Source organism: Hyla sarda, chromosome 10 (assembly GCF_029499605.1).
Source record: "Hyla sarda isolate aHylSar1 chromosome 10, aHylSar1.hap1, whole genome shotgun sequence".
NCBI lineage: Eukaryota > Metazoa > Chordata > Amphibia > Anura > Hylidae > Hyla > Hyla sarda.
This window is the reverse complement of record NC_079198.1, coordinates 54,109,483-54,123,724: the sequence shown is the minus strand read 5'-3', so window position 1 is coordinate 54,123,724 and position 14,242 is coordinate 54,109,483. Positions and strand designations below refer to the sequence as shown.

General features: G+C 43.0%; 1 protein-coding gene across 2 annotated transcripts in view; it reads right to left on the bottom strand.

Moving 5' to 3' along the window:
• Window positions 1–14,242, bottom strand: part of RASIP1 (Ras interacting protein 1) — a 159,038-nt gene that overhangs the window by 127,287 nt on the left and 17,509 nt on the right. The window contains exon 3 of one of the 2 annotated variants that reach the window (XM_056543470.1): window positions 13,560–14,167. In XM_056543470.1, the coding sequence (XP_056399445.1) occupies window positions 13,560–14,167 (608 nt within the window). The remainder of the gene's footprint in view (window positions 1–13,559; window positions 14,168–14,242) is intronic. The other variant, XM_056543471.1, reaches the window with a different exon arrangement.

The following is a 14,242-nucleotide window of genomic DNA, read 5'->3' as shown; positions in this document are numbered from 1 at the left end:
GCACTGTTGGATGATTGGGCGCATATTGTTGTCTCTTGGACATGGCTTCGCGGATGGATTGCTGGCGGAATGACTGACTCGAAGTAGGACGAGCAGGAGCATCTGGAGCGACAGAAGATGGGTATGGCACACAGCTTCCTTCGGCTGAGGTGGTGGAGCCTTGGCTGGCTGAAACGGAGCGGCGTGCCACTGGGTGATGCATCAGGCTGGAACACCACATTGGAGCCACAGTTCTCCCAGGCCGCTTTATGTTGGCATATGTTGACGCAGGGGCGTGGTGCCAACATTGGGACCCTGGCCACGCTTCACCTTCTGCCGCCACATCTTGCATGTGGCTATGTTAACCTCCTCCGGATGCTTGATGAAAAACTGCCACACCGCCGAGTAGCTGATTTTCCCACCAACAGTCCGCACTGATTGACTGCTACTGCCGTCGAATCCAGGAACCCCTGTTTCACTAACTCCTGGGAAAGTAGGCTGCCGCAAAGCAGGTGGTCTACTCCGGGCACATTCAGCTCCAGACTTTCCACTTCTGCCATCATGCTGACTGTCAACCATGCTACCACCTTGCTGGCTCGACTGCTTCCTCACAGGCAACCTGCAACCCTCTTCTCCTGATGATGATGAAGCCCCTTCTGTATCCAGCTCTCAAGTACGATCAGCTTCATCAACATCGATTTGTGTCTGTAGGTCACTGATGTCCTCCTCAGGTTCCTCAACAGTGTCTGCTTCAGGAGCCTGAACGCTTGCAAAACCACCTCTCACACCACTTTCCTCAACACTACTGGCCCGCCTAGCAGAGAAAGCGGAAGATGTCTCCTCCACTTCTTGACTGGGCAGTAGCTGCTGACTGTCCTCTAGATCGTCCTCACTAAATAGTGGAGTTGAACCCACAGCATAATTTGCTTCTGTGGGGGAGGGAACAGCATAGGACAGATGCAACTGAGGGTTGTGTCTGAGGAACCCACCAACTGTTGGCTGGGGGTGTCAGATGTCACTTGTGATGAAGTGGGTGATCGTTTTAATCAAGCGATGATGGCAGAAGGGTTGCTGGTCGAGACATGACTGCTGGCTGATACCGGGAGTTCAGGCCTCTCGCTGTGACTCTTGCTGCCACTTGCCCCAGTCTGCTGCGACCTCTGCCTGATGAATTTAGGCCTCTGCCACTCCTTTATGCACATCCTGGCACTTCTCTGCCTGACATACTTAGTGTGCTTATAAGGGGAGTACAACACGCTCCACTACGCTTAAAAAAGTATTTGTCTACAACACCAGCAGGTGTGCACTTTTGCCTGGCCTTTCGCAGTATCTAGGCCCTTAAGATTTTACCAGGAACAAAATAGTACACCACTTAGATGTATGTATGTGGTATGCACTCATGAGGGGAAGACAATGCGCTCTAATATGCTGAAAAAAGTATTTGTGAACACCACCAGCAGTACACACCAGTGCTGCAGCACACAGCCAAGATTGTACTCTCTCTCTCTATCTCAATCTCACTCCTTTCCCTATCAGTGCTTTTGGCAGGATTTGTGCTTGAGCTGAATTGCTGCTGTTCTGTGCAACACATTGCTCTCTGTCACTCTCTGTCATAGAATGCTGTAGTGACTGGGAGGTGAATCGCTGCTGTAAAAATGCTTTTCTGGGCAACACACAGTGCTGTCTGTCCCAATCTATCTCTCTGCAATGAAAGGCTCAAGTGACTGGCCACAATATGGCTGCCTATTATATAGGACTGTGACATCACAGGGGTGACTGGCTGCTGATAGGCTGCATGTGATTCAGGGAAATTTCAGGGATTCCTGAAATTCGTAATGAATTCGGATTCATCAGATTCGATTTGCTCATCCCTAGACATCACCACCTTCACTTGTTACCTGTGTTGTCTGCTGGAATATGAAAAAAGCTTATGAATATGAAAAAAGTTTTACTGCAAACGTGCTGGATCATTGCAATTTTCTTTGGTTTCCTATTGTGCACAAGAAGGGAGAGCTGGGCAATCCACCAGTACACAACCTTAGAGTTAATCTATGAAGAAGGATATACCTTATGTCACCTACAGCTTTTACATATTTTCCTGCTCTGACATAGTAGAACACTGCAGTGCACTCCTCATCTAGGACCACAAGCTCATCTTAGGCTGCTTTCACACTATGAAGTTCATTTGAAAAATTATTATTAACGCCTGTTAAACAACCCCATTGAAGTCAATGTTTTTTTTTTTTGTTTACCCGTTATCACCCGTTATAGCCTGTCATGAATAATGAACATTTGTTGTGACGGGAGAAATAACGTGACATGCACAAATTTTTCGCCCGTAACAAAAAACGGGTAAATTAACTGACGTTATTTTTAACATTGAAGTCTATGGCCAACGGAGGTAAGTAAATACACCTGTTAATGCCCGTTATTATAACTGACGTTATTTTTACTGGGCATGCTCAGAAAAGGTGACATCAGCAGACTCCTGCAGTGCTGAGGGACTACTTCTACTCTCATCATGGAACAGACTTGTTTCCATGATGGGAGTAGTAATTCCCTGGTTGCTGGAGTCTGCAAACAGCTGGGGAGGCTACAATAGTGTTTGTACTACTACCCCCATCATGGAACAGAGTCTATTCCATGGTGGGGGTTGTAGTACAGGGGCTGAAGGATTGATCGCACCGGGTTTCACTTCTGAGACCCGATGCGATCTGAAGTTATTAAGCAGGGGAGCGGGCGGCAAGCTCAGCAACCCTGCGATGTATCATGTGTTTTAACTTTAATTTTTAAATCCCCCACGGGGAGCCCTAAATGGCCGGTACTGAGGAGCCATTAAGGGCTCTCAGAGGAAGATTTAAAAATGAACATTGTGACTAGCAGGGACCATATGTATATTAAAAGCGCTGTGGGGGGCAAGATATATAGCGCTGCAGGGGGGGCAGACATACAGCCTATATATCTAGCCCCCCAGCAGCGCATTAGATATGACCCCCGCTGGCGCATTAATAAATATATACCCACCCGCTGGCGCATTAAATATATACCCCCTGCCAGCGCATTAAACATATACCCCCCGCAGCGCATGTACCCTCGCAGCGCAGCGCTTCTATATACCTATGCCACTGCAGCGCCATATATGAAAAGCATTCTAGCAGCAGCATTGGCAGCCCGATGCTGCTGATAGAAATACTTTTCATACATAGCGCTGCGGCGGCATATGTATATAGTAGCGCTGTGGGGGGGGGAGCAGATAGCGCTATATGTCTGCCCCCCCAGCGCTTCTATATACATATATCCCTGCAGCGCTATTAATGAAAAGTATTTCTATTAGCAGCGCATAGTGCCGGCAGCCGTCTCTTGGCACTATGTGCTCCTTATAGAAATACTTTTCATTCATAGCGCTGCAGGGGTGCAGACATATAGCGTTATCTGCCCCCCCCCCCCCCCCCCCCACAGCGTTTCTATATACATATGCCGGCACTGCGCTATGAATGAAAAGTATTTATATAAGGAGCGCATAGTGTCAGGAGACGGCTGCCGGCACTATACAATGCTAATAGAAATACTTTTCATTAATAGCGCAGCTATAGAAGCACTGGGGGGGCAGACATATAGTATTATCTGCCCCCCACAGCGATTCTATATACATATACCGCTGCAGCGCTATGTATGAAAAGTATTTCTATCGGAAGCATCGGGCGGCCAATGCTGCTAGAATGCTTTTCACATATAGCGATGCAGTGGCATAGGTATATAGAAGCGCTGCGAGGCTACATTATATATGCGCTGCGGGGGGTATATATTTAATGCGCTGCGGGGGGTATATATTTAATGCGCCGGCCGGGGGTATATATTTATTAATGCGCCGGCGGGGTCATATCTAATACGCTGCTGGCGGGCTAGATATGTAAGCTATATGTCTGCCAGCCCCCCTGCAGCGCTATAGATCTTGACCCCACAGCGCTTTTAATATACATATGGCCCCTGCTACTCACAATGTTAATTTTTAAATCTGCCTCTGAGTGCCCTGAATGGCTCCTCAGTACCGACCATTCAGGGCTCCCCGCGGGGGATTCAAAAATGAAAGTTAAAACCCATCATACATCACAGGGTTGCAGAGCTTGCCGCCCGCTCCCCTGCTTAATAACTTCAGATCGCATCGGGTCTCAGAAGTGAAACCCGGTGCGATCAATCCCCCAGCCCCTGTACTACAACCCCCATCATGGAACAGACTCTGTTCCATGATGGGGGTAGTATTACAAACACTAATGTAGCCTCCCCAGCTGTCTGCAGACTCCTGCAGCCAAGGAATTACTACTCCCATCACGGAAACAAGTCTGGTCCATGATGGGAGTAGTAGTAGTCCCGGCTGTGGGAGTCTGTAGTCTGTAGAGGTATTCGGCCATACAGCCGTTAGGACCCGTTATTTCATCCGTTATTAAATGTCTGTTTTTAACACAGAAAACAGACGTTTAATAATGGGTGAACTTCATAGTGTGAAAGAAGCCTAACCGTGCAGTAAAATTATGGAAAACCAATAGTGTTGCTCGCGAATATTCGCAATTCGAATTTTATTTGAGAATATCACATATTCGCGAATTCGTGAATATAGCACTATATATTCGTAATTACGAATGTTCGTATTTTTTTCGCATATGTGAAAATATATGCACATATTCGCGAATATTGAGTCCTCCCTTATTTAATGGTATAAGGAACTGTGACTAGTGCATTTACTCTGTGATTTTTTTGCTCATTGAAACCAATAGGCCCATTGTGGTCTATGGGCATCTCACGGCATGTATAACAGGACTGTCTTGGCAGCACAGTGGATGGGAGACCAGCATGGGTTCGAGTCCCGGGGTGGGACAGAGTTTTACAGTGTTGTGGTTTAACTTTACTTTCCTGGAAAAGCTGCTGAATTGCCCATAGCAACCAATGAGATCCATTCTTTCATTTTTCACAAGGCCTCTGCAAAATGAAAGAAGCGATCTGATTGGTTGCTATGGGCAACTCAGCAGCTTTTCCTGGAAGTTTCTGAGTTGCCCATAGCAACCAGATTGCTTCCTTCATTTTTCAGAGGCCTTTTCAAAAATGAAAGAAGCAATCTGATTGGTTGCTATGAGCAACTGCACAACTCTTCCTCTACACTGGTTTTGATGAATCTCCCCCATAGAGGGAGATTTATCAAAACCTGTCCAGAGGAAAAGTTTCTGAGTTGCCCATAGCAACCAATCAGATCGCTTCTTTAATTTTGCAGAGGCCTTGTGAAAAATGAAAGAAGCAATCTAATTGGTTGCTATGGGCAACTTTTGCAGGAAAGTAAAGTTAAACCACAACACTGTAAAACTCTGTCCCACCCCAGGACTCGAACCCATGGTGGTTTCCCATCCACTGTGCTGCCGAGACGGTCCTACTTAACTTACTGTTTTACATGCCGTGAGATCCCCATAGACCACAATGGGTCTATTGGTTTCTATGGGCAGAAAATCACAGAGTTAATGCACTAGTAACAGTTCCTTATACCATTAAAAAGGGAGGACTCAATATTCATGAATATGCGCATATGCAGAACACCAGTGTAGAGGAAGAGTTGTGCAGTTGCCCATAGCAACCAATCAGATTGCTTCATTTTTGAAAAGGCCTCTAAAAATGAAAGAAGCGATCTGATTGGTTGCTATGGGCAACTCAGAAACTTTTCCTCTGGACAGGTTTTGATAAATCTCCCTCTATGGGGAAGATTCATCAAAACCAGTGTAGAGGAAGAGTTGTGCAGTTGCCCATAGCAACCAATCAGATTGCTTCCTTCATTTTTGAAAAGGCCTCTGAAACATGAAGGAAGCAATCTGATTGCTATTGGCAACTCAGAAACTGCCATAGCAACCAATCAGATAGCTTCTTTCATTTTGCAGAGGCATTGTGAAAAGTGAAAGGAGCGATCTGATTGGTTGCTATGGGCAACTCAGCAGCGTTTCCAGGAAAGTAAAGTTAAACCACAACACTGTAAAACTCTGGCCCACCCCGGGACTCAAATCCGTGGTGGTCTCCCATCCACTGTGGTGCCAAGACAGTCCTGCTTAGCTTACTGTTTTAAATGCTGTAAGATCTCCATAGACCACAATGGGCCTATTGGTTTTAATGGGCGTAAAAATGTAATGGGCGAGTAAATGCAGTAGTCACAGTTCCCTATACCATTAAAATCAAAAACGAAAGACCAGGGAGTCAGGAGTTTGTCTGGCGCAGAGAGGAACCATCAGGCAGCCAAGTAAAATCAATGGATTTATTAGATGCAACGCGTTTCGCTGCGCATGCGCAGCTTCATCAGGCATGACAAGAGAAGGCTGGTAACAGATATATATACCTCCAGGAATTAACCATTAGAGTACTTTTTGAAAGAGTTGTTACATAAAATTACAAATCCACATATGAATGTGACAATGTATGAAAAATATATAAATAGATATAAATAAATATAAATAGACAGACAAAAGTCACAAAAATAATAATGAAACAATGATGTAAAAGCACAATGGAATCATATAAACATACATATATATATATATAATATAATTATCGCATGTGGTGTGAATATACCACCACAAGCGACTCAAGCAATCACACCGCCTAATCACCGATGCGGCATTCAACAACGCAAGTTGGATATTATTTTAATATATATAATATAAAAGAATGAGGACCTATAAGGTGCTATGTATATTAGTTCAAAAGAGTAAAAAATTGATTTGTATATCACTGCATTATTAAATATTATTTATTTATTTAATAATGCAGTGATATACAAATCAATTTTTTACTCTTTTGAACTAACATACATAGCACCTTATAGGTCCTTATTCTTTTATATTATATATATTAAAATAATATCCAACTTGCGTTGTTGAATGCCGCACCGGTGATTAGGCGGTGTGATTGCTTGAGTCGCTTGTGGTGGTATATTCACACCACATGCGATAATTATATTATATATATATGTATGTTTATATGATTCCATTGTGCTTTTACATTATTGTTTTATTATTATTTTTGTGACTTTTGTCTGTCTATTTATATTTATTTATATCTATTTATATATTTTTCATACATTGTCACATTCATATGTGGATTTGTAATTTTATGTAACAACTCTTTCAAAAAGTACTCTAATGGTTAATTCCTGGAGGTATATATATATCTGTTACCAGCCTTCTCTTGTCATGCCTGATGAAGCTGCGCATGCGCAGCGAAACGCGTTGCATCTAATAAATCCATTGATTTTACTTGGCTGCCTGATGGTTCCTCTCTGCGCCAGACAAACTCCTGACTCCCTGGTCTTTCGGTTTTGATTTTACTCTTACCCAGGAGGGCTGCAGTGGACCTTCTTCTTTACTTCTTCTGCACGTTACCTTGTTGTGTGTGGGCGCACAACCAACTTTGGTAAGCGGCTTGGGAATTACTGTTCCCTACCCCCACCAACAAGATCTACTGATCCCGCACATGAGGCGCCTTCCTCCCTCTCTCTATACCATTAAAGGGTAACTCTCATTGAAACTAATTTTTGCTATTGCACTCCTTATGGTAAATGAAAAATATTTCTAATATACTTTGTTTAAAAAAAAATTAAGTTTTCTATGTTTTATTTGCGCTTAAAAAAGCTCAAGAGCACATTTCCTCCCAACTCATACACAGACTTTGGACCAAAGTCCAAACACAGGAAGTGCCGCCTGGAGTGCTGATTGGGGGGGGGGGATGTCCAGCCTCATCCAATCATAGCTCCTCTCACACATAACTGCCATATGCTGTTGGTTGGACCCCCCCCCCCCCTCAGCACTCCAGGCGGCACTTCCTGTGTAAGGAGTGCAATAGCAAAAATTTATTTTAATGAGAGTGCCCATTTAAAGAAGGGAGGGCTCAATATTCGCGAATATGCGAATCTGTTTTCGCATATGCGAAAAAAACGAATATAACGAATATGCAAATTTCGCGAATATATGACAAATATTCGTCCATATATTCGCAAAATATCGCGAATTCGAATATGGCCTATGCCGCTCATCACTAAAAACCAATCTAAGTAGCTCCTAATAAACAGTTCTTAGACTAAAACTGCTTCCATTGATAGTGTAAAGTGTAGAATTAGGAAATGATTGCTAGAAGGATGTTTGCGGACAATGGTTGACCTTGTTGCAACACCATAGAAAGGGATGAAGATCCCACATTTCCTTGTGTAAATCATGTGACAATTGCATTGGAGATTTATAGAAATACAGCATAGACACACTTTAAAAAATGTTGACACCCTGATAATAGCTACTTCTGGATATTTTTGAGGACAAGTTTAGAAAGCTTAGTTCAGTGCCATGTTTACATACATATTCTCTTTATTAAAACTGGTATTGTGCCCAAAACAATTAAAACAAACACTAATCACATATATATATATATATATATATATATATATATTACATATAATTATTAAGTGTTTGACCACTTTACTGTTAAAGGATATGGACACCTTTAAAAATGTTAATGCTTGCTTTGTACTTATTATGGTGCGAAAATCAATGTGATGTATGAGATGTATTTTCTCTATATATTTGTATACAGCCTATATGTTTTTTTTTTTTTTTAAGCAAATCTTTTATCTGCTCTCCCCTCTCTAACCAGCCTTTTCTCCTTGTTCCTTTCTCTGTCCAATATCTGATCTGTTCTATAACCTCCCGCTTTAATTATAACACTTAGAAAGCCGTGGGAGGTGTGTGAGGCTTATCTAATGTTTCTCTGATAAGTAGCCAATTACTGTTGCAATTTTACAGCCATTTTCCAAAACAGTGGTAAAATTGTACAATCTTATTGCGATTAGCACACTCTTACTGGAAAATAGCAGTAAATAGTGGTAACATTGAGCAGTAATTAGCAACAATAGTGCTAATTGTGAACACAGCCTTAGAAAGTTGCTTCATTTTGCATTCAAGAAACAAATCAACAATAAAAAGAAATCAGTGCAAAGGTGTCCATAGCCTTTAACCACAGTCCATTTTGGCCTTGAGAACACAGCAAGGTTTCATTTTTGCTTTTAAATTTTCTCTCCTCTCCCATGTTTACATGCTTGTCTATTGTTGTGCTACTTTTAAAAACAGTCAACTTTTTTTGACAAAATAAGTTTGTTAAAAATTGTCCTGAGTTTACCCTTATAACTGTAACTTATTTTTTACGCTGTGACTTGAAGTTTTTATTGGTACCATTTTTTGTTTTGATGAACCATTTTTACCTATTTTATAATCTTTTTTCTGACATATGATGTGACCAAAACCCAGAAATTCTGGTAACTTAGTATTTTTTTATGTTTGCGCCATTCACCATGCGGGATTCATTTTTATAAACATTTTGTAATATTTATTTCCCCCTTTTACATCTCCATAGGGGACTATTATGTGCAATCATTAGATTGCTATGTACAGGTCAGTACTTTCATAGATCTCCTTGTACAGCTTGGCTCGGCAGGCTGCATATGATGATCAGCCACCCTGCATGCCAGGGGCGGGCTCATAAGAGACATCCGGTGGCAATTTGCGCTCATTCGACCCCTCTGTGATTATACTACAGGGGTCTAATGAGTTCTCCCAAACCCACCAGCATCTCCATATTCACGACACTACAGATGCATTCAGCATAGATCACTGCATCTATAGGGTTAATGGTTGACATCAGCATGATCACCAATGTGCCATTACCGGTGAGTCCCTGGCTGTTGATAAGAGCCAGAACTCCCCTGCTATGATTCATAGCCGTGCCGAAATGTTCAGCACTAGGTGCAAAGTTACTCACTGTATGTCCTTATGGGGTTATGCTCATAGAAAACATTAAAATAAAGACCATCTCAAATGGTTGATTTTAACAGTGAGAGGCTATTATCTGACAATTATCTGAAAACTGTGCCATGAAAGTTATCTCCAGACAACAGGTTATTTGGTCTGTGTGGCTGCTGTAAAGCATATCTCTAAATGCAGCTCAGGCAAGATGTCTTCCCCCATGTTCATATATACAGTAGAACACAAAATACTAAATTTACTGTCCCAAAGTGAACACTTTAAAAAAAGAAGTATTCAGGTCAGATTGATGCGGATCTCACCTCGGGAACCCTAATCTATGTCACAAACGAGGGCCCCCCCCCATCCCCATCTGGCCGGCGTGCAACTGCTGGCATGGTTCCCAGCTTAGTGGCACAAACTCATAAGTGTATTCTTAGTATTAAAGGGATATTCTGGGCAAAAACATCTTATCCCCTATCGAAAGGATATGGGATAAGATGTCTGATCGCGGGGGGGCCGCGTCTGAAGTTTCGGAAGCCGCCGGGTTTCCGAGACGGGGACGTGACGTCACGCCCCCTCCATGCATTTCTATGGGAGGGGGCGTAACGGCCGCAACGCCCCCTCCCATAGACATGAATGGAGGGGGCGTAGCGTGACATCACGTCCCCGTCTCGGAAGCCCGGCGGTTTCCGAAACTGCAGATGCAGCTACGCATAGAATGCGGGCTGCTGCAGGGAGATTGCGGGGGGTCCCAGCGGCGCCCCCCCCCCCCCCCCCCCCCGCGATCAGACATCTTATCCCCTATCCTTTTGATAGGGGATAAGATGTTTTTGCCCGGAATACCCCTTTAAATAGTTTAGGTGAACAATACAATCGACAAGTCCTATACAATCAGCTGATCGTTTGATATACATTTTTTATATTTTAATGCTCCCATTACATTACTTGGAATTTCTAACGGAAGCTTTTACTACAACCTGGAACAAGATATCCAAAAGGAGACAAATGATTGGAGGGTAAATTCACTAGAATTACAAATGTAAAGACAAAAAGGAAAAAAGGCACACGTGCCCCTAGTGTGCTACGTTATGATGATGGGTAAGTGCAATAAAGGTCACACTTACCAAAAGGTGTTGCAATAAGGGCACAACACCGTACAGCGTATTAATCAAGGAAGGTCCGTTAACAGCCAAGATCCTCCGGTCAATCCTAGCTCACTGGTCCAAACAGCAGAAGCCAAAGGTATTGCAAAAACATGGATCTTCACTGGTGCATAAACGGCAATAAATTAGGTAGAATAGGTCCTCAAGTCCATATTAATTATTTATTTAAAGCACATAAAAGCAACGCGTTTCCTGCCCGTAGCGGGCACTTCATCAGGCAAGTGTGCATACGAAGATCCATGTTTTTGCAATACCTTTGGCTTCTTCTAGAATTACGTATGGACCACTTAGATCAGTGGGCTCCAACCTGCGGACCTCCAGATGTTGCAAAACTACAGCCGTTGGCTGTCCGGGCATGCTGGGAGTTGTAGTTTTGCAACATCTGGAGGTCCGCAGGTTGAAGACTACTGACCTAGATGGTCGCTGAATAATACGTAGCTACAATATTTATCTGTAACCAACCTTAGGTTGGTGTGAATACACCTTGCCAAATGGTACAACTAGGGATATTAGTGCACTGTGTTTTTATTTGTGTGTCTTTTCTAATAAAATTTATATCTGTTGCACTTTAAAATAAGTGAGACACAGGGTTTTGGTGACCATCTACATGGTCCATTTGTAATACCCTGGATCAAGAGCCCAAGATAGTATATGGATGTTAATGATCATACAAAGCTACCAGCAGTCTCACCTAGACCTGTGCAATGAAATTATGCTAAGAAACAAGTAGCTGTGTGAGTGTATATTTTCTTGTCAGATATATTGCTATATACAATGTGTACTCAAGTAGAAAACAGACATGGTGCACATCTACAATCTTGCACAATGATCCAATTGCTTCTCAGCATAATTTCAAAAACTAACAGGTTGTTAGTATATACGTTTTGATCAAAAAGTACAAAGCCCACTCGCCACTTCAAGGCCCCCTATTTAGAGTGGGTCCCTAACGTCCCTAGCATAAAATGGCATAGCACTTGGTGGCGACCACCACCGCCGCGACACCAGTGCCCACAGGGGGAACGACCCACTGGCAGAGAGGCCCCAACGGGACTGGGTCGCACCTCACCGCAGACACGGCGCCACGGCAGCAACGGACGCCACACAGCACCACACCAGTGTGAACAGGATGTTATAGCACACTTACCATGCTCTTTCAGTCAAACTGGGAGGCTGCCAGGAAAGAAAAGGCCAATGTGTAGCTAAATACTACAATTTTTTTTTTTTTTAACATGTGTCTGCACTCTTCCCCACCCCCTCATCCCAACCCTATATAAGTAGTAGTTAGCTACACAAGGGCCATTTCGTTCCTAGCAGCCTCCCAGTCTGACTGGGAGAGCATGGTAAGTGTGCTGTTACACATTGTTCACACTGGTGTGGTGCTGTGCGGCGTCCGTTGCTGCCGTGGCACCGTGTCTGTGGGGAGGTGCGACCCATAGACTGGTTTGAGTGGCATTGGGGCCGCTCTGCCAGTGGGTTGTTCCCCCCGTGGGCACTGGTGTCGCGGCGGTGGTGGTCGCCGCCCAGTGCTACGCCATTTTATGCTAGGGACGTTAGGGACCCACTCTAAATAGGTGGCCTTGACGTGGCGAGTGGGCTTGTACTTTTTGATCAAAAATGTATACTAACAACCTGTTCGTTTTTGATATTATGCTGAGAAGCAATCAGATCATTATACAAGATTGTAGATGTGCACCATGTCTGTTCTAACCGAATTTATATTGCTAGATACCCCTAGTATTTGCTTATAATTTACCTTTTGTTGCCATTTTGTTACCAAATCATGCAGTTTGATTCTAAGAATTATGTTACGTTTTATGGTATAGGAGTTTTATTTTTTGCTCTTTGTTCAATAGATGTTTTCTCCAAAATACTTGGAAGTTAGAGATGACATGCATTATATATCCGGCAAGCCTGCGAAAAACACGTTTAAATGTTACATAATACACGACATAAAATCTATACAATACAAAGTCATAAAAGAATCATAACAATGGAAAAACCATTTGTTATTGTTTTTTCCATTGTTATGATTCTTTTAGGACTTTGTTTTGTATAGATTTTATGTCATGTATTATGTAACATTTAAACGTGTTTTTCGCAGGCTTGCCGGATATATAATGCACGTCATCTCTAACTTCCAATCAGAAAGCCTGAAGAAGAGGGGGTCCCGCCCTTCAAAACACGTGAATTTATTTGCATGCTCTGAATAAAATAATTTTATTTTTTAAGTCCGTTTTGGTCAGTTAATTGCCCCAATCCAGACGTTGACCTTCCGAAGGAGAGCGCTACCAGAGACACCTTTTCTTTTGGGAGAATTCTTCTCCCTGATCTACTATTTCGCAAGACCATCCTCTGCCAGCTGAGAAAAGGGACCGGTGCTGGCTGCACTCCTCCTTTGGACCACAGTCAGTTGTATCAAGTCTTCAATGGTGTTGTCCTCAAAGTACAACACCAATAGGTGAGCAAACCTCTTTCCACATTTCACATCACATTTTACAAAAGGATAATTGCACTCAGATGCACATCGGTTCTTTTCAGTTTTTTCTTTCAAGAGATAAACAATAATATTTACATTTCAAATATGAATAAAATATGTTTTACACACCATGCCCACCTGCAGTCTCAATATCTTCTGCTGTAGTCATCTTCTCTACCTCTTGCTTTCTTCTGATTTCAAATCGTCGAGAAAACCCAGCCTTAGGCTTCCACATTTCTTGCAGGACAAGAGGTCGTTCATGGTCCCCAACAATGCGCAGGTACTCCATCTTCCATTCACCCTCATGCCCTACAAAACGCCCAACCACATCGCAAAGAACAAAGGCTTCTGCATCTGAATCAGCCACAGCATATCTTTCCAGAGCCTCTTTTACTAGTTCCCGTGCCATGGACCGTGGGGTCGCCAAAACACTTTTGTAGTTGGTGCCAGATGAAATGTCATCTCCAAATATTTTGAGAATACCAGGCAAATTCTTCTGGCTGGAAAGTTCGACCAGATCTTCTGGCACTGAATCAATAATCTCTGATAATTTCTTCTCACTAGCCCAACGCCCTGCGGCACTACCAGCACTAATACTGCCGGTCACAAGTATTGTACCACGGTGAAAGATGTTAGATAGACGTTTGTGCCGATTGTTTTTATTTTTTGTTGGTTGACGTAACTCCACTGGCTCATTACCACGACTGCTACACATTGCTGTGTCTGAGGAGGTTGACCTGTTAAGTACAAGAGAAAATGGAAAGATATATTGATCACTCAGGTAAACCTCGCAACGCATAATAATGCAACAG